We start from the raw sequence: 21839 nt of genomic DNA, 5'->3' as shown, positions 1-21839 counted from the left end.
TTGCTGATTTAACTAAGGAGAGGGTAAGGGACTTTGCTGAGTGCTGTGACCCCCTGCTTGAAAGGACTTTGCTGTGTGCTGTGTCCCGAAATAACGTGTCTCCAAGGGCCCGAGGAGAGCTGGCTCCCTGTTGTGGAAACTCAGGAACATAAAAGTTTCCAAGTGTGTCTCAGCAACGCTGTGTGCGTGTGCTTTGTGCAGCCTGAGACCTTCGTAGGAACTGCCCCATGATCGTGTGCACCCGGAGTCCAAGTGAGTCTCAGTGACGCTGTGTGTGTGTGCTTCGTGCAGTCTGAGACCTTCGTGAGGATTGCCCTGTGAGGGTGTGCACCCGGAGTCCAAGTGAGTCTCAGCAAAGTTGTGTGCTTCATGCAGCCTGAGACCTTCGTGAGGATTGCCCTGTGATCGTGTGCACTCGGAGTCCAAGTGTGTCTCAGCGACGCTGTGTGCGTGTGCTTCATGCAACATGGAACCTTCGTGAGGATTGCTCTGTGATTGTGTACACTCGGAGCTCAAGTGAGTCTCAGTGACGTTGTGTGCGTGTGCCCTGTTGCAGCCTGAGACCTTCGTGAGATATTGCCCCATGACTGTGTGTCCCACAGCAGTCTTGTTCTCTTCTTCGATCGACAGCGTGACCAGAAGTGCTGCGATCGTCATTGCCATCGGCCCAGACCAGCATTGCCAGAGGAGCTGTGAGAAGTCACCGCCGCCGGCCCGAGCCTGCTAAGGAGAGACCTCGAACCATCACCGTCGTGGGTCCGAGTTCCACTGCCCAACATCAACGAAGTCGCACCAGAGGCCCAAGCCGCGAGGAGAGGAGAGTGAGATCGCACCCTCAGGTAACGCTCAGCGAGCATGCGTGTGTCTCCGCCTAGGGTGTGGTGTGGGCTACAAGAGAAACACTCTTGGCCTTTCCCATCTTTGCAGCATGAGCCTCCACTCAAGTCCATATTGCGGCCCGTACGTGCTGAGGAGTGGCAGTACTGGGGTCGGAGTGTGGAACCGCACTTTTTTTCCATCATACCAGTGTTGGGGGCATATTTTGGCAGTAGCTAACCGTGAGTCAGTAAGAGTGGCATAGAGACCGTCCAGAGCACCGCGATTGGTGCCAAAATACATTATTTTTGCATTACGAACTGCCTGATTGTTACATTACGAAGTGCCTTATTTTTGCATTACGAACTGCCTGATTGTTGCATTACTAAGTGCATTGTTTTTGCATTAAGAACTGCCTGATTGTTGCATTACGAATTGCATTATTTTTACATTACGGACTGCCTGATTGTTGCATTATTTGTGCATTACGAACTGCCTGATTGGTGCATTACGAATTGCCTGATTTTTGCATTACGAACTGCATAGCATTGCATTAGAACTGCATTAGATCATTGAGAATTGCTCATTAATACTGCAAGAACGTACAAGTGCTTGCTGGCCTAATAACCGGCAAGGTGAAATATTACAAATACGCCTATGTTGGATTTTTATCGTTTGGTCTCATCATATCTTTTCTTTATAAACATATAATTGTTTTTATGACACTCGTGTGGTGTCCATTTGTGGTGTTATCACTGTGTTACTGAGAGCGTGGTTGCAAACACTTTACACATTTGACTTGGAGATAAGCCTGGCTGCTCGTGCAAAGCTACCGAGGGGGTGAGCGGGGGCTATCTAAGAAGGTGTCCTTCCTTTCCCTGACTTAGAAGCAAGGGTCCCTATTTGGACTAAGGTACCTACCTCAGCCAACTAGAGACCCCCAGTTCTAACAGGAAGTTTTCACTGATCCAGACTTCTGCTTGGCTCATGATGGTTTGCAAGTTTATTATGGTAATACTGTTACTGGAAACTTTGATATAAACATATGATTGAACCTCAATATGGCAATTGTTGAATATCTTAATAAGGGTAGCTAAGTTGATGGTAAAAACGGCAGTTTAAAGTGAGGAACACTGAGGATCTCCCTCCTGCAACTCAAAACAACCCATCAAAACTCTTTTAGAGTGGTAGGAGAGAAACAAAGTGAATCAATCAAGTGGGTTTTTTATTAGTATGAGTTATTAAGGCAAGTCACTTCAAGAGAATGGTGTGGAAAAGAAGTCTGGTCTATCGTGTGCCACTGCTTTCTGTATAGCTCCTCTCTGTACACCAGAGGGATCTGCAGTGGAATAACAAAGAACACTATTATTATAAACGCTGAATATAATTTGGGCTGAATTGGACCAGCTGTCTTTTTATCATAACCCAACTAGGATAGTGTTGTAATGAATAATATATTTAAATCCTTGTACTACTCTCCTAATTTCTGTGACTGGAGAAACAACAGCAGTCACTGGGCTGATGTGCAGTATATGCAGAAGATATAACCACTGTCAACAAGAGACTTAAACTAGCAGCTGTTATATTCAGAGTTGAGACTGATATGAAGTTATGAGATGAAATGCAGTGAAATTGGAAACATGGTTACCTTAGTAGCCAAGACCACAATGAAATTACGAGTCGCAAAGCCAGGAAACATGGTTGCCTTTGGAGCCAAGACTAATTGGATGCAAGGGCTTGAAGCCAGAAAAGAAGTTACTTTCAGAGCTGAGACCTTTGTGCAAAATATAGCTGGTGCTTCAGAAAAGGAGATATAGAGTCTATGGAGAACAGGTCATTGAGGAGTCTGGAGATGCAACGGTACAATGAAGAAAGTGTGTCAATTAGGAAGGCAGGGGAATGCAAAAGTAACAGGAAAGCTGGAATACAAGAACTTCATTTATGAGTATCATTGTTATGAGTGCCCAGGGCTTAAGTGGACCAGTCCCACTCACACCAACAGGACTGCCAGCCTCACAAGCCCACCCCTGAAATGAGCCCAGATGACCCATTCGACCACCACTGTGTACCCAGGACAGGGAAATCCTTAGAATGTACATACAGAGGGCTGCTTCTATTGGCAGGTAAGGGAAAGTTGCATCTGCGATCTGTCTCCTGACATGTCTGAGTTCACCATTTTCTCTCAGTGGGGCTTCTTCTGCATGGCAAACAATAATGGATCTCAGTTGTCTAGGCCCAGTCATCATTTCTGGTACACCTGAGGCTCTGCACAATAAATAAATCCTATGCATTTCTTAGTGGTGCAGCCTTACTGCCTCCGATCAAGTTGTAAGATTGGCCATGTCATATGTGCAGTTTTGGTTACGACTCATGACACTACTCTGCATGCCAGCACTTTTCTAATGCACCACTAGCAATCTGTGAACTGCCCCCAGCAATATGTGCAGGAGCAATATCTTAGTTAATGTCACAGAGGCAGATTTCTTCTGAGTTTGTACTGGGGGTAGCTGCTGTGGCATGGCCCTGCCAAATCATCAATTTGGCCATCTGCTGTTGAGGCCTTTGCCCGGAGAGCCCTGCTCTGCATGTTGGTCATCTTCAGGAGAATAAAGGCTTATTAAGGGTTTAATAGATTAGATATTTCATCACAAACATGACAGCTATCCCATATCCTGTTGACCTTATTACCAGGGAATTATAGACTATTGAGCTTGTAATATGGCAGACCGGATAAACTCCACGTTTGTGACAGATTATCCCTATTGCTACACTGCCTGTTAACGTGAAACTGCCACTGAGTCCATGACTCACTTGCAAGATGAAAAGATCAAGAGTGGGCATGCTTGTTTTATATGCAGGCCCACCGGCAGTAACAGAGATGAAACACCAAATTATGAGGCTGGCTTGACTAGTGTATGAAGCAAAGAAAGGCAAAAGATGAAGAACTATATATAGTTATAGGCAGTATATACAGCACAATCTGTGGTATTATTGCTGGTAATTCTGACATTTACCACACTTATAGGGCTTCCAGTGCTAAAAGGCTGTATAGGTTTCTACGAAGGTAACTAACTATACAAGTTCAATGATTCTATTCCAAATGTTATCCACCAAGAATCAATGATTTCATGCTGTATGGAAACATATATAATTCTATGGATTCTTCAACAGGGGTTGAATCAGCCAATACTGTTAGGAGAATCAAATGGAGCATAGAAGACGCACCTAACAAGACGTACCAAAGGGGATGACTTAGCTGGAAAAACAGATCTCCGAAGGAACTAATAATGGTCAAATGAGCATGTTCCAGAAATGAGACTTTCTGATACGAGAGCTGAGAGCCTCCGTCCTACATTACCACAATACAGATACCAGATTAAAACACAATGGGCAGGGGAGACCCTATCTCCAGTACATTAAAACAATTGTCGGGGTGCTAGAGGACGCATGGCAAGATGGTCGCACGCTAGTGTAGCTCTGCCAGGCTGAGCCAACATCCAGTCATTATCCACCACCAAATAGGGCCATCTGTGTCCCTCTTGCCTGGGGATTGTGGGCTGATACCCTCCTGCCCAGGTGGGGAAATTTTGGAGCTGTGAGGCGGCCCCGCTGAGCCGTGATTCCCAGCTGAAGTGTCTGTGTGCGCGAAGATAAGATGGCGCCTGCTGTGCGGCCTTGAGTGCGCACCAGCAGTGATGACTGTGGGACAGTGCCGACTCCGGCTGATTGCGGGCAGAGCTGAGTGACAGTCGCTGTGGCGGAGTGCCGCTTGGCGACACCAGCCGAGGGAGAAGTTGCTGCTTGAGAGCTGTGGGCTGGATTGGTGTCTCTCTTGCTGGCCGTGGAACTGGGTGCGGCACTGCGGGGGGCCTGCTTCGAAATTCCTATCAACACCTTTGCCTTGACATTGAGCGGGTGCCTACTTCCCTGGCCTGCGGGGTTGGGGTTTGGGGGTCCAGTTGCAGTACGAGTAGACATTAGTCCCCTCTTCACCTTATTGTCTGGGTGGATTGCACTAAAAGTGATTGGAGAATGGGGAGAACGGACAAGACGCAGCCGCGACTCACCTTCGAGGCACGAAAATCCACGAAGACAGCACAAAAAGCAGCTTCTGACTCTGAAGTAGATGCACTGGGCGACGAACTCCCCACACTTGAGACCACATTGCTAGCAATGCAGCGCAACCTACAATCTATTGAGGGCACCGTGGCAGCGGTCAACCACCGCCTGGACCATATGCCTGCTCAACTAGAAAAACAGAACACACGCATGGGTGAGGTGGAACAAAGGGTGTCGGCAGCTGAGGATGGCCTGGGCGAAGTGGTGGGCAAAACACTGAACATGAAAAAGGTTAGGCCCTCATCCAGGCCAAGAATGAGGTCTTGGAAGCGCAGTCCCGGCGCAATAATATACGCCTTACGGGACTGCCGGAATCCACCAAGGTTGGCAAAATGGAGACCTTTATAGAGAATCTCATAAAGGATATATTTGGCACAGAGCAGCTGTCCACCATATTTACTGTGGAGCGTGTGCATCGTTCCCTTGCGGCACGCCCAGTCCCAGGGGCCATATGCCTGCGCAACTAGAAAAACAGAACACACGCATGGGTTAGGTGGAACAAAGGGTGTCGGCAGCTGAGGATGCCCTGGGCGAAGTGGTGGTCAGCGGCAAAGAACAGTAATAAGAGATGGTTGTCTTTGGCTGGGACTATAGTTTATGTGTGTCTTCTCTCATTATGATATTCAATGTCATACGGGTAATGTTCTCTAATAGTGCTTCTCACTGAAATCTATACTTTATAACGATTGGCGCACAGGGGGCACCTCCTATTGACACTGTGGCTCAGTCCCTAACACTGCTCAGCTGCCTCCTGCTAGTCGGGAGGTATGTGGTGCTCTGACGACCCCCCTATGATGGGTGAACCCCATGAATATGTTCTTTTTTGTTTCCTTTGTTTTGGACAAGTTGTTTCACACTGGGTTGGCTTTAGCATGTTGGGGAAGCTGAAGTGGGTGGGTGGCTGGGGGGGTTGGGGGTCTGAGTACAGCATTGGCACTAATTATTTCTATGACAAGGGCTACTAAGATGCATCACAAACAAGTAGGAGCTGGATTACAAGGCGCTGAGGTTGTTCTATTACTGTACGGGTGATATGGGCGGTAGAGTGAAGTGTTTGACCTGGAATGTGCAGGAGCTGAATACCCCCAAAAAAATACGGGCAGTGTTGGTATACTTGGATCGCATGGACGTGCAAGTTGCCCTCCTTCAGGAGACACATCTTACTCCATCATCTGCATGAAGGGTTGGGTCTTGGTGGGCGGTGGTGCGCCTTGTGTCCTCTTATTCTACCTACTCACGGGGTGTACTGATTCTGGTTAGGAAAGGTATCCCATTTACGGTGCTGCGGACTGAAACGGATGAACAGGGACAGGTGGCGCTGCGCTATGGCCAAATAGGTAACGTGAGTGTGTTATTAGTGAATGTATATGGTCCAAATGTGGACGATCCCTCTTTTTTTTCAGATGTATGGTGCCGTATCTCTGGTTTTCCCTCAGCCGAGATAATTTGGGGGGTGACTTTAATGTATGCTTGGATGGGGAGTCTGATCGTTTGGGCAGCAGCATTACAAGGCCTAAGGTGGCATCGGGGACGTTACTGGGGGTTATGGAAGCGGGAGATTTACATGATGTGTAGCGCCTACAGCACCCAGACAAGCGGAAAAGCACCTTCATATCTTCTGTCCACGGGACATGGTCTCGGCTAGACTACTGGATTGTATCTGCCACAGTGTGTACCTGAACACTGAAAGTTAGTCATATGGCGAGAACGCTATCAGACCATTCCCCTGTTCTACTTGAATTACACGTTCCCACCTGTGAGCAACCACCCTTCACTTGGCGACTGCAGCCCTCTTGCCTGACTGATCCTGTGTTTAAGCAAACTATTGGGGAGGCGATTGGACCTTCTTTAGGGAAAATGGTGGCTCAGTGGAAAGTGCGGGAGTCCTTTGGGAGACATTTAAAGTAACGATAAGGGGCACATGTATAGGGGCTCAGGCTGGGGTACTGCGAGATATTAGGCGTAGGATAAATAGGCTAGCTGCAGAAATAATGAAGCTTGCTGCGATACGGGATCTTGTTACGAAACACAACAGCACCGTGGATCAGGAACTGTTGCATAGATCGAGACGTTGCATAACTCGTTATTATGGGGAGGGGGGTCGGCCTAGCAGATCCCTGGCCCAGAAACTTTTGGCGCCGCGAAGTCAGGCTTCTATTACGGAGATGCTAGATGAGGATGAGGTAGCTCTCTATACAACACCTGAAATTAGCGATATTATTGTAAAATACTATACCACCCTGTATGAGAAGGGAACGACGGTGCCTCCGATGGAGATACATATTTATTTAGATGATGTAGCGCTGGGGTGGCTAGCCCAAGGGCATAGGGAGTATGTCACCCAGCCCTTTGATGTTGAAGACGTGAAGTTAGCCATAATGTCTCTTCCCACGTGTAAGGCTGCTGGGTTTGACGGACTCCCAAGTGAATTTTATAAGGCCTACGTAGATGAGAAGGCTGCATGGCTGCTGGAGATGTATGCAGAAGCGTACGATAAGGGGCAACTCCCACCGACCCTTAAAGAAGCATTGCTGGTGACGCTCCTGAAACCTGATAAATCGGCTAATCGGTGCGAATCATATCGTCCTCTTTCTATAATTAATATTGACGCCAAGATACTGGCGAAAATGATAGCTACTAGGATGCAGCCACTTATTCCTCTTCTGGTGCTACCGGATCAATCTGGTTTTGTGTCAGCCAGGTCCACTACCCACAATTTGCGTATGTTGTTTTCTACACTGCATTACTTTGACCCCGACTTCCAGGCTGTTGCTGTGTTATTGGATGCAGCAAAGGCATTTGAGTCCCTTAAGTGGAACTATATGTTCACCGTTTTTATTAGGATGGGACTTTCCCCGTTCTTTCTACAATGGATACGGGTACTATATGCAGAACCATTGGCACGGGTGTGAGTCAATGGGTGGATCTCCTCCTCTTTCCCCATAGAGTGGGGCACGCGTCAGGGCTGCCCCCTGTCGCCAATGCTCTTTGCGCTTGCACTGGAGACTTTGGCTTGTAATCTTCGGCCGTGTCATTCAGCGTCTGCTCTGCACTTTCGTCAGCAGCCATTAGTGGTTTCTCTTTATGCAGACAATATGCTGTTATACGTCAGGGAGCCTTCCACCTACCTCCCGGCATTGCTTAGGGAATACGTCAAATTTGAGAGGTATTCGGGTCTGGGAATAAATTAGAAGAAATCTACTGTATTTCCGCTCACGGCTGGAACCCTAGAGGTGGAGACTGAGTTCCCGCTGGCGTGGACTCAGGACCCGGTAAAGTATCTAGGGATATGGTTGCACAGGGATCCTGATTGGGTGATCACTGAGAACTATGGCCGGGCGCTAACGTTTACTGTTTGCCACTGTACTCTTTTCTATGATGCATATGTCCTCGTAGTGATGACTGCTATTTTCTTGCTATGTCGGGTTGGGGTTGGTGGGTATTGGGGGGGCGTTGGGGATGGGCTCACTGCCTGATGCTTTACTGTGTACTGTATTTTGTTTATTCAAACTCTAATAAACAAATTTAAAAAAAACAATTGTCTCCTTGAGAAGAGCTTTAAGGAGTGCCTTGTATGAGCAAAACCGCAATCCCACAACCAGGTCAACTGCGAAAGTTAAAATGTTACATACATCACACACAAAAAGTTCCATGGAAGCAAAAGAGGGACCTGGACCTAAGCGTGTGGACAATGATATTCCAAATGTTGAAGGATAAAAATCAGGCTACATTTTAGGACTACATCAACCAATTAAAAATACTAATGGTAAAAGGGACAATGTGATTGTGGAAAGAGCTTGGATAAGATACGTGGAGGAATTATACACAGGGCAGTCCACTCCCCCTGCCCAAGTACCCAAATGTGGGGCAGAAGTCTCAAACAAAAACTTCTCCACTGAGCCATTTTCCATTGCCACACTCCGCAGAACTGTACTGTTAATGAAAAAAGACAGCACACATGGTCCCAATGGCCTACCATCAGCGTGTTTACGTTTTACCCGAATGCATGGGCAATGCTGTTAATTCCCATCTTTAAACATGCATACCTAGTAGGCCAAGTCCTGCATGCATGGAGAGATTGTATTTAAAAATGGGGACAAAACAAATCCAGCATAATACCGCCTCATCCCACTTCTGGAACTAGAGGCAAACACTTTTGCCCGAGCCCTACTGAAACATCTGGAGTCATGGGCTATTGAACACAAAGTTGTGCCTTTTTCCCAGACTGGCATTAGGGCAGCCATATCTACAATTAACATTAGAGCACATGCGTATCTGACACACCGAGCTGCACAGAGGAATCAGCTTGACTACCTTTTGCTGCTTTATAGATTACAGTGTAGCATTTGAAAGAGTTGACAGGGCTACTTCATGGAGGAAACTAGAAGTGTGGGGCATACTTCAAAACTACTAAGAACAATTATTTTACAATACACAAGAACCTGAGTCAGAGTAAAAACCGTCCTCAGTACAATTACCCCTAAACTTTGACACATTAGGGCCTAACGCACAGATGGGTTCTTTCTCCTCTCTTGCTCAATATATATATTTGGCTGATCTGGGGACAGCCATGAAAGGTGGCAATAGTGTTCCTCCCAAGCTGGGCCCAGTCAAACTTCACATCATCCAATTCGCTGTTGAACTTGTAATATTGGAGCACATCAAAGTAGGCATCCAGAGGTCACTGAACAACCTAAATGCATACAATGAAAGAAACCATCACAGGGTAAATCAGGGGAAAACCAAGGTAGTCATCTTTGGGAGACATCAGAAAAAGAAAAACCTCACCTGGCATATTGGGACTAAGACAATTTATACAGTGAGCAAATACTGTTACCTGGAAGTTTGTTTTTTGGAAAATTCTAAACTCCCTGAAGAGGAAAGGAATAGCAATCATCTACTGCATCAACTAACTAAACAGGACACTAAGCAATGCTTCGGCCGCTCCAATAATTAAGGTTGTTAGAAATGGGGTCTCTAGATAGCAGCGGTGTGCACCCTGTCCAAGTAGGGACCCTCACTCTAGTCAGGGTAAGGGAGTCACAACTAAGATAACCCCTGCTCACAGCCTTGGTAGCTTGGCATAAGCAGTGAGGCTTAACTCAGAGACAATGTGTAAAGCATTTGTACATACACACACAGTAACACAGTGCAAACACTACAAAAGGAGTCCACGTCAGTTTAGAAAAATGGCCAATATTTATCTGAATAAAACATAGCCGAAATGACAAAAATCCAACATACACAAGTAAAGATATCAATTTTTAAAGGTTAAATAAGTTCAGTCCATATAAATCTATGGATGCGTTTCTTTTCGCACTAAGTACCTTGGGTTTGTCAAAATTCAAAGACAAAACAGGCGCAGGGGAGGTGAGGTACCGGAAAGGCAAAGTGATGTGATGGTTCCTTACTGCCAGGGGACGTGATGTGTTGGTTCCTTACTGCTAGGCAGGAGGGGTTATGTTTGGTTCATTACTGCTAGGCAGGGGAAGTGATGCGTTGGTTCCTTACTGTCAGGGAAGGTGATGTGTCCATCTCCGGACACGCAACCTAGGCTCCTTACTGCTGGGCAATATCAATGAAGAAATCAGCACCCAGGGACGATGCATCGAAAATCCAGTCATGCTACGTTGATTCCACAGCTATGAAGCAGGCACTGCATCGGAGTTGAAGAGGTAATGACTTCTGTGATGTGGTGCTCAAAACTAATGCTTTGACAGTTCTTCTGACATGCTGCGATGGAAAGCTGGGGCCTGGGTTGTACGCTGCAGTCATTGCAGAAAGTGAGCACCATGGTCTGTTGTTGGCAGCGGCAATGCGTCGAAGTTTGTATCAAGGCATCAATAAAAACAGACGCTGGGAGTCGATGAGTAGATTTTCTCCTTCAGTGCACCAGATTCCACTTACAAGATCCCAGGGAAAGAATTTGGCACCAATTAGCAAGTCAGGACTCTCAGCAGAAGAGCCCAGGCACTGGATGGGTGAAGTATTTGACGGCCTGAGTCTTCAAGCATGTGCAAGCCCTTGAAGAACCTTGCAAGCAGGATCCAGAAAGCAATATCCAGTCCTTTTACTCCCAGGACAGAAGCAGCACACAGAAGGTCAGCCCAACAAAGCAACAGGCAGAGTATCAGTGCCTCCTATAGCATCCAGCTCTTCTTCCTGGCAGAATGTCCTTAGTCCAGAAGTGTTTTGATTTTGGGGTGTCAGAGGTCCAATACTTATACCCCTTTCTGCCTTTGAAGTAGGCACACTTCAAAGGAAAGTCTTTGTAGTGTACATGACCCTGCCTTTCCCTGATCTGGCTTCTGACACACTTTAGAGGGAAGACAGCTTTATGTGAGGACAGGCACTGCCCTATTCAGGTGTCAGTGACATCTCCTCCCACCACTCTAGCTCAGGAAGGCCTATCAGTCTGGTGATGAGCTATCAGGATATGCAAGGCACACCTCAGCTCCCTTTGTGTGTCTGTCTAGAGTGAATGCACAAGAGCCTAACTGTCATCCCAACTCAGACGTGGATTCTACAGACAGGCAGAGGCACATATTGCTTAAGCAAGAAAATGCCCACTTTCCTAAAGTGACATTTTCAAACACACAATTTAAAAAACAACTTCACCAAAAGATGTATTTTTAAATTGTGAGTTCAGAGACTCCAAACAGAAAATCTCTATCTGTTCGCAATGGGAAATTACACTTAAAAGATATTGCAAGGGCAAGGAGAATATTAAATTATTTTTATGGGATATACCTTAGGAGAAAGGAGTTCATTTAGTCAACAGGAAAGTCAAAGAACACTTTTCCAGCCATGTGAAATCTTCCAACGATAACACCCTGAGATAGAATTGAAAGTCAGTTGGATAATTACGCATGGAATGTAATTCTTAACTAGAATGCTTCTTAGTGGCTCCATGTAAATGTGAAAAAGAATAGGAGCTCGGAGGGATCCTTTGTTTCATTGTAAAGGGTTCAATAAATGTAACATTGTTTAAGGGGAAAAGAGTCAGACCAATCAAGATTAGAAATCAGGTGCATTGATGTTGAATTGTTGAAGGCAAAGATTTAAGTGAGCTGCAAGGTGGTCAGATTATATTGCAAGACTCTTCAGATTTTTTTAATTACTAAATTACTTTTAGTATTTCAATAAATGTTGCAGTCACCTGCCAGAAAATATGGTGGGTGTATGGTTAAGTGAGAGCACTGTGATCACATCAGTGAAGTGATCAATAAAAGAGTTCTAAAAACTACTCTGCAGAATTTTACCATGGTTGGGGCTTCTAGAATTATACAACAATGAAGGACCAAAGTATGTGACAAAAAGGGAAAATATTTTATTATAATATCTGGCAGTATCCTTTCAATCAATTTGAGCTGGACAAAACATTTTCCGTAGAATCATGAAATTATGCAGCAAGCGATGTGGCAAATGCATAAGAATGCAGTAAATTCCGGATCTACAGAATTGTATAATTTTACTTGCCCTTACCATCGTTCATTGTCTTATCAACAATCAATTTATCAATTTTTCATGAAAGGAAAATAAAATAAAACTATTCTTATTTCAATTCCAAGCAATGCCATTGTAAGCTGCATATTGAAGAGAACTGTTTCAACAATATTTCCGTTGTACTGGCAGAATTTGATTTTTCTATTTGGTTCTCTTCTTTTTACTGATGACATCCAGGCAGTATTATCCAGTATTTCACTTACTACCTAAAATGATCTCTATTTGAAAAAAACACCTTTTGATGCTAACTACCACAAAATAAACACGTAGCATACAAATACCGAAGGGGTGAAGTGTAATATGATCTTATGTTTCCACCCCTGAGTTGGGGTGACATTTACAAACCACTTGATCCTTGGCCTTGTAGTTTATGATGTCACTAGAACCCATCAACGGTAATATTGGACCTTATTACATGGTGAACCATTTGGTATCCACATATATCATCTATACATAAGAACCCTACATCCAGTGGAAAAGAGATTATTAAAAATGAAAAATATTAAAAATCATATGTACAACATTAACATGCAATTTCTATTGAACTGAAAATATGTTTTAAACTGTGTAACTTGTACTAGATAGTTATACTTATTCATATTATGTATCAATAAGCCTAAAAGCAGCTGTGCTCTGCAAGTACCTTTATTATATGTGATGAATTCAGCATGTAAACTGTTTAAAAGTTGACCGTTTCCATGACTATGCCTTTTAGTGAAAAGCTTCACATAGCTCTGCAATATGTTTCTACGTAATAATAACGTTTTTAAATGTTTGCTAATGAAACTTAATTAATAAATGAAATAATAGAGATTAATCACACAAGAATGCAATACTTCAATAGAAATGTAGATCTTTTCACATATTTTCCCTCATTTTATAACAGAAGATTTGGTACTACGTGTGGCTGATGTTACTATTTTACATAAGTTCAGTGTTTAGCTAATATTCAATTTGTTTTCTTAGAAGGTCCCAACTCAGATGCTGTCTTTGCCTTGAAGGGAATACGAGCAGTTCATTCTTACCTGCCATCTCGCTCCTGGGTCCCTGACGCTGAGTGTCTCCCCTGCTGCCGCTATCTGACATCGCGCGGCCATCGCAGGGGGAGACTACTGCTCCCAGTGGGCTTAGCGCTCCCCAGCTGATACGAATCTTCGCGCCCGGAGGCGCTTAAGAGAAGGAGGCTCCCTCGGTGGAGCGGGTCCCAACTCAGATGCTGTCTTTGCCTTGAAGGGAATACGAGCAGTTCAGTCTTACCTGCCAACTCGCTCCTGGGTCCCTGACGCTGTGTGTCTCCCCTGCTGCCGCTATCTGACATCGTGCGGCCATCGCAGGGGGAGACTACCGCTCCCAGTGGGCTTAGCGCTCCCCAGCTGATACGAATCTTCGCGCCCGGAGGCGCTTAAGAGAAGGAGGCTCCCTCCGCGTCGCGGGACGCGCGCGGCTGGCGCCGGGCTAAGCCCGGGCAAAGGGCGGGCCGTCTGTGGCCGTCCGAGGCTGGTCGTGGCTGGACTGGGCCCCATCTCTTGGTGGTGACATTGAACTCGTACAAGCCGATTTTGCTCCGGTAGCTAATACTATATGTAACGTTGTTTTTCTGGATTTTGTCTTATTTCATTTGTTATTCTTGTATCCTCGGTGTTATATTTGTGTATGGTATTGTTCTCAAACTAAGATAGTCATCGTTGTTTTTGCTTGATATTAGATATGGGGAAGCATACGATTGCTCAGGTCCATAATGATCCAAAGCAAACAAATGTTGCCAATACTTCACTACCAACCTTGACAGCAATCGATCGTATGCTGCAAAAAACTATTGGGGTGGTTGTATCTGCCATTGAAAGTACTGAAAGGCGTCTCTCGCTTCCAGCAGGTATGCCCCCCCCTCTATCTACTAATAATGTTTCGATTCTTACCACCAACTCCCAGGATTCTTTAATGGCACCATCTTTTATTGGTCTCCCAGAGGTTCGAACATTACAAGAAATAGGGAAAACTGTAATTCCTCAGCAACAGTCAGATGGAAACTCTACGTCGACACGATCTAGGTTATCTCTGTCCCCGGACATCTTTTCCCGTAATAGCTTACCTGAGTTTCCACCCTTGCCTGAAAACCCCACAGTAGAGGTGGGACTAGATTCACCTTCAAGCCTAATCTCCATCACTGGTTCAGTGCAAAGTATCAATAATGATACACCCCAAACGACAACCAGAGGCCAGAAGGCTAAATGTAAACAAAAATATAATAACAAAGAAGGGCCACAATTATCTACTGCTAAAGGAAAGAGATCCTATAAATCTAGCAAAACCACTAGTAAACCTAATGTGGAACAAGGGAAAAAGGATAATAATAAATCACTAGCTGCCCCTTTGGACTCGTTAATAGGAGAGTCCTTTTGGGGAAAAATGGAGAACATGCTAACTACTCTTCTTGTACCCATCATGAAAAAATTAACAAACATCGAAACTAGGGTTGATAATATGGAAGAACAAGTTGTGGGCAATTCACACAGCTCACATGGTAATGTACTACTTACCCTACCCCCTGCTGTACCACAAATAATTTTCCCTGATCCGAAAAGTAATCCAAAACAAGTATCAGAGGTATCTGGCAGTTGTGATCAGCAGGAATCAAGTGGCTCAAGAGGCATAACATCTGTGGGAATTAATGTATTAGGTCCCTCTGTTTCAACTTCAAATAAAAACTTAACTACTCTAAGTATTGGTGCTGACACTAGGGAGGTTAATATTAAACCTAGTTTACCAACGTTGAATTTACCCCCCGAGGCTCTACCTTACACTGTGGTGTTAGCAAACGTTCCAACTCTCTCTCCTAATGCTTATGAGCATTGGACAGCCCTGAGGAATAAGACCCTTCATTTTTTGTCTATTAAATTTGGGCAGAATAGTGCTTTGTTCGCAAATTTTAAGATGGTTAGAAGAGTTGGTTGGCTTGGTTCTACAGTTAAATCATTAAGAGGGGACTGTGTGATTGTATCGTTTCGGTCTCCCTTATTGGTTAATGATATACTTGAGAAATGTTATACTGGCCATTTAGCTACTGATTATGTTAACATTGTTCCCCTTGATTTCTTTAATTCCCCCTTACGACAGCAAAGGCTGTGGGGTTTTTCTTCCCAATTGTCCAAGCAGGGGCGTCTTGAGGGAGAAAGATATAGTATACCAGCATCCAATCAGTTTGATATTCTTAGTGGCCTAGATAATAATGACTGACAGCAAATTTATTCTTCCCTAAACACTTCAATTTTTGTCTCAGAGCCTACGCCGATTAGTGTTCTTTCGGATAATATTAAGGGAGGTAAGAGGCCAGTCAGTTGCTTATTAGAGACTGAGGGTAACGCACGGGGGTTGGTGGTATCTGAGGTAGGACTAGTGGAGAAGAGAGAGAGTAGATCTCTGCCTTTGTTGGTAGATTCCTCTTCAGTTCCTCCTGGCTGTCCCCCATTTGGTACTCTGCCTTGTAACATATGTTCATGGAACATTGCTGGCATTAAATCCAAAATTGGTAATCCACTCTGGCAAGACTCTATTCAAATGCAAGATCTTATTTGTTTACAAGAAACTTGGACCAGTGACCCGGTTCATCTAAACGGGTTTAAAACGTTCCATACTCCAGCTGTGGATACCTCTCATGGAAGAGCTAAAGGGGGACTGATGACTTACGTATCTAATAAACTAAATCTTATAATGATAATGGATCCAGTTAAAGATCCCTATTTTCAGATTTTGATAATAGTTTTGGATCTAGCCACCCCGATTGCTTTGCTCAATCTATACAACAACATCCCCCCTGGAGAAGTCTCTATTGTTTTTAAGAAAGTGGCCAAAGTAATGTTATCACAAGAAAAAAATTTGGGATTTACCATGATGACACTTTTTTGGGAGATTTCAATTGTACTCTCTGTAACATGTCTGCAGATAATAGATGTAGTATGGGACGAGAAGATGGAGTGAATCAGTCACACTTTAATCATTCTACTTTGGGTGAACAATTTAATGAACTAATTGGTCAACTCTATTTGGGTTTTATAAACGAGGTTTGCCCAACACCATTTCCTCTTCCTCCAACTTTTAATGGGCGAGGTTGTACCTCTACTATTGATTTTGCTCTAATTACAAACAGGCACGCTGAAAGTATCGCCACCTTTAACGCATCTGATATCGCTTTAAGTGATCATTTTCCTCTTTGCTTAGCCATTTTTATCCCAAAGAGGTCTGCCTCAAAAAATAGTACAGATAGAGACAGACTATGGGAAAATCTTGCAATTGGAAGTACAAATGGCTATACACTTAGATGGGATAAGGTAGATCAAAATAATATGCTTAATAGTGTGATTAATAACTGTGCCTCTGATTTTTCAACGTGTCTGGCGGAGGATGCCACTTCTGAAAACATACTCGCATCCTTCTTGTCAATTTGTAACGAGATTAGAATTTCCTTAACGAGACAGCGTAGAAATAATAAAGTTCAGCGGGGTGGTTGGTTTAATACTAGATGTACTGAAGCATACTCTCTTTTAAAGAAAGCATTGCATAACCAACCTAGGTGTATAGAAGACGTTCGTAGATCTAGGAAAGAGTACACACTCGCTGTGAAAGATAGAAAAGATGAATTAAGGAAAGAATCCTGGGAAGCGCTGCATCAAGCGTCGGTATCTAACGATTGTGCAGGTTTCTGGAAGATCATTAGAAATCCCTTATTTAGAGAAGAGACCTGTCCGACTCTGGAAATAGCTATTCCTGAGGTCGAGTGGATCAATCACTTTTCTAGAGTGTATGAGGGAGATAGAATGTCTCTCTCCCCTTGTAATCCCTCTGACTATTTATCTCTAAAAAATATGCAGTTTTCTTTGCCAGAGGTTGAAAAGGCAATATATGCAAGTAAGGGCGGGAAGGCCCCTGGCCCAGACGGTGTACCCATAGACGTATTCAAGTCAACTATGCCTCTGTGGGCCCCCCTTCTGGTACAGATGTTAAATGCCAGTTGTGCATCGGAATTATTGCCCACTTGGGTGGAGTCCATAATTGTCCCAATATATAAAAAAGGGGATAGACATGACCCGGGCTGTTATAGACCTATTTCCCTCTTAGATTCTTTTACAACAATTGCTGGGCGAATAATTCTGGACCACCTATTATTGTGGGCTGAAGATAACTCTATTTTATCTGATTTACAATATGGTTTCCGTTCTGGTTTAGGAACAGTGGAACAAGGTTTAACCCCTTGAGTGCCCATGACGAGATGGTCTCGTCAGGGCCGCGGTTGCGCTGTGCCCATGACGAGACTATCTCGTCATGAGCCCCGCCCGCTAATGAAACGCCCGGCACAGGGCGTGGAAAGGGCGGGGCACTCAAGGGGTTAAACTTCCTGATGTTGACTGGGAAGTATACTAGGGCTAAGAGGGAGAATTTGTTTGTGGCTTTTGTTGACCTTTCAGCCGCCTTTGATTGTGTGATTCATTCCAAACTATGGTTGTTATTGGAACAAATTGGGGTTGAAGAAAATATTATTTGTTTGCTTAAATGCTTTTATAGTGGAGCTTTTGCTCACGTACGTTATGGTCGCAAAGGGGAATGCACTGGTAAAATCCCAATCAGGAGTGGGGTTAGGCAAGGTTGTGTCCTAGCCCCTTTCCTTTTTAATTTGTATATTAATGGTTTGGAGAAAGCCTTGTGCAACAAGAGTTTTGATCCCCCATACGTAGCTGGTCGCCCAATTCCGCTATTAATGTACGCGGACGATGCAGTCCTAATGTCTCGCACGCAAGTGGGTCTACAGCGCGTGGTGGCTAGTTTTGCCCTCTTTATGAAAGAATTGGGCTTAAGAGTTAATATTGCAAAAACTTTCATCATGCACTGTGGTAGAAATGTAAAAACTCAGAAGGCCATTTTTATTGAAGGAAAGCGGTTGGTTCTAACCAAGCAATTCTCCTACCTAGGTATTTTGTTTACCCAGAAGGACGTATGGGGTGAGTCAATGGAAGCGAAAAAACAGGCGATGATACGCTCGACTGCTGCCCTTAGGTCCTTCTCGGGAAAATTAGGCACCAGACCACCTGTAGAATTAATTAAAATTTACAAGGCTAAATGTGTATCTGGTGCAATGTATGGTAGTGGAATCTGGGGGTTTGTGGATCCTATCCCGCTCCAGGTAGTTGAGAACTAATTCCTGAAGTTTATCCTCGCAGTTCCCAAGAGTTCCTCGAACTATAACTGTCATGCAGAATTGGGACTCTCCTTTATATCGGACCTTATTAAGCTAGAACCCGTGCTATTATGACACAGGGTGTGGTCAAAAGAAGAACCTAAGCTTAACAGATATATATTGTCAGATGTCTTAAAGTTAGAAGGATATATGAGGATACCTTGGCTGATATATGTACGAAAGTTTTTGACTGATATGGATAAGCTGGATTATTTTTTAAATCCCCTTACTATCTCAGCCATATCACGGAAAGAGTTTAAAAAAGAGGGTCTGGCTTTTTTACAATCAACAAGAGGCGCTGTGGAGGTCTTAAAACCCACTGTTTTACATCATCAATTAATTTTAACATCTTTTAATATTCAACCCTACTTGATACATGTCCCGGGTAACTATGATAGATTTTTATTATCCCGTTTTAGATTTGGACTGTTTCATAGATTGGTTAGTTTTCCCACAATCAACGATTGGTCTTATGAATTGTCTCCCTGTCCTTGTGATGAATCTTCTCCCCAAAGTACCATGCATGTTGTTTTGTTTTGTAAATTTTATCATCAAGTTAGACAAAGTATTTTATTGCCGTTTTTAAGGGTGATTGGGCATCGGCAATGTCGCCATGCCATATATGATATTCAACGCCTGGATAATCATCTTTGTGTTGCAACAATTACCCTGCACTTGAAAAAAGTGATATTTATCAGGAAAAGGATGATTTTATAATGTATTTTATAATGTATTTTTCTGTAATTCTTGGATAATATGAAACTTTTACATTGCAGTTGTTATGATTTAATGTTTTTTTTTCTCTATGTACACTTTTATGATTGTTGTTTACAATCGAATAAAGTTTTTCTGACTGACTGACTATTAGAAGGTTAGAAAATGTAGTCATTTTCGTGAGAAAGAAGGTCTGAATCGAAAGGCCTCGGATGTAGTCACAATTACAAATATTGTTTCACACTTCAATGTAACTGTCTATAGTTCATTGTTTAGTACTTGGGAAAGGAAGAGGAGAGCCTGTTCTCAGAAGAATTCTTAAAGCTGATTGGACGAGAGGAGGAGAAGATGCAACATGGACTCCAATATTTCTTTTCAACTGTTTATATTAGTTTGTGGTCCTAGAGTAGGATGCATTTTTATGCATGTTTTTTCCAGACGTCTTTTTCCCCTCTAATACTATACCTGCTCACAAGGCTGAATTCCGAAGGCTTCATGCTAAACGCAGAAAGCTGATTTGCCACCTTTTTTAACTTATTGCTGACTGCTACCGCTACAACATGATTATTTTTGCTTTTTTTGCTTAAGACTACTGAGTCTTATGCACCTGTCTTCATGGGAAGTACTGCTAACATTGATGGATTGAATTTGAGCTTTATGCTCTATCTCACTCTACCTCTCAAAATTGAACTCTTTACAGGTTCTGACTAACACCACTTTCGCCCCATTCTTAGAATAGGCATCCTTTCCTTTATGGTACACGCTTGATGCTTTAGTACATGAAAATGATTTTGTTCTAACCATGCTTTATTATCAACTCTGTTGTTTGACTGAGATATTGAAGTAATCAGATAAAGAGAAGAAGATTTTACTAAACCTTAAATGAAAAAAAAGCATTAAAACTAATTCAAACTCTTATTATTGACTAACTTAGAAACAAGATTGTGATTATAACGTATGTGAGGACTAGCACCTGATTCTCATAAACGATGGCCATGATCTGTCGCACATGTTCTTAGGGGTGGAGGTAAAGAAAAGAAGAACCTCCATCTGGAAAATAAAGTGAGCCTGGATGAGCCCTGTGTGTGAGACAATAAGCCATACTATTTAAATTGATTGCCACTCCTGCACCAGTTTAAATTTAAGTTTGGGTTTTCAGCGGCAGTTAAGGGGGAATTGAGCCAAATTGACAGTTTCGGTTTTGAGAGAGGTGAAGCTTTCAGCTTCTCCCTATGATAATCTTTCTGATACTTTGTTAGAAGGTCACATTGGTCTCTGGGGAAATTCTGTCAGACTCTAGTTTGGCAGCTATGGAGCATCTACCAAAAACAGGTGAATGTCATGTCCGCATTATTTATAGCCCAGATTACAGTCTAATTAAGCTGGGCGGAACATCCTTCAATTGTGGCGTACGTCCCACATCCACCAACCTCGAAATAACCCGTCTTTCTTTTATTGCAATACAGCTTTCATTTTAGACTCATATAGTAATTCAACAACAGGAACAGTATTGCTAAAATCATACCTACTCCGGAGGCTTGCCATCACTTGATGTCCAGATGCGTGCTGTTGCACCACACTTTGCAAGACATCTGTCTTGCCTTCAACAATCAAAGGGACTGTATTTGCCCAAAACTCATTGTATTCTATAAAAAAAAAAAGACTGTGTAGATAAATACAATTTAATAACGTACACTGTGCAATATTCAATCATAATTCATACAGTTTTAACATGACTGTCTTTCATTGCATGTCTTGTCTGCCTATAATAGCCACGTAATTAACCCGGTAAAACGTCAAAGGTTTCAGTTTGTTTCACACCAGCCTCGGCGAGCTTCCATTGTAACATACTGTGAGAAAAGGCACTTCTTTTGAAAAATACACGCAGGAGTTTATTCATGTATTCAATGCGACTACTGCGCACCAAATGGGCGCTGCTCTCACAAACAAACATATCTTTTTATTATGCTATTTAAGTCTGACATTCAGCACTTCATATTTACATTTTTTCAGCATTAAATGGTATATATATCTCACTAGTGTTTTGTGCTTTTATTTAGGAAACACAAAGATGTTGGTAGCGCCACTAAGAGCAATTGGCTATCAAGCCATCAACAGAGGTGACCTTTGCGTCCCCAAAGGTTATACATTGAAATACATGAGACTTGTCGTCAGTCTGAAAGCAAACGAAAAATTCCCAGCGCAGCCCTGGGGTGCGCAGACTGCTCTGAACAGGAGGGAAGGTTCATGCTTTTCGGACGGACGGACCCAGCAGCATCAGGCAGGCATTCTTTGTCAAGGTTAGGGCTGTTCCCACGGGTCTGCCCAATCCTCCCTTAATCGGTGCACTCCAGACCAGGGCGCGCTCTGATAACATATTGCTTTCGAAAGCAGTCAAACAGCATGCTTTAGAATGCAGCAAAGCCGGCTACGTTCTATATTCCCTTTTTGGCGAGCT

General features: G+C 43.6%; 1 protein-coding gene across 1 annotated transcript in view; it reads right to left on the bottom strand.

The window, feature by feature from the left end:
* Positions 1-20833: 20833 nt before the first annotated feature.
* The window catches only part of LOC146855282 (uncharacterized), a 401924-nt gene continuing 400918 nt past the window's right edge, over positions 20834-21839 (bottom strand). The window contains exon 6 of the mRNA XM_085651108.1: positions 20834-21027. Coding sequence (XP_085507234.1) covers positions 20834-21027 — 194 coding nt within the window. The remainder of the gene's footprint in view (positions 21028-21839) is intronic.

The sequence above is a fragment of the Triturus cristatus genome, chromosome 4_1, assembly GCF_964204655.1.
Source record: "Triturus cristatus chromosome 4_1, aTriCri1.1, whole genome shotgun sequence".
NCBI classification, from domain to species: domain Eukaryota; kingdom Metazoa; phylum Chordata; class Amphibia; order Caudata; family Salamandridae; genus Triturus; species Triturus cristatus.
This window is presented reverse-complemented; position numbering and strand designations above follow the sequence as displayed.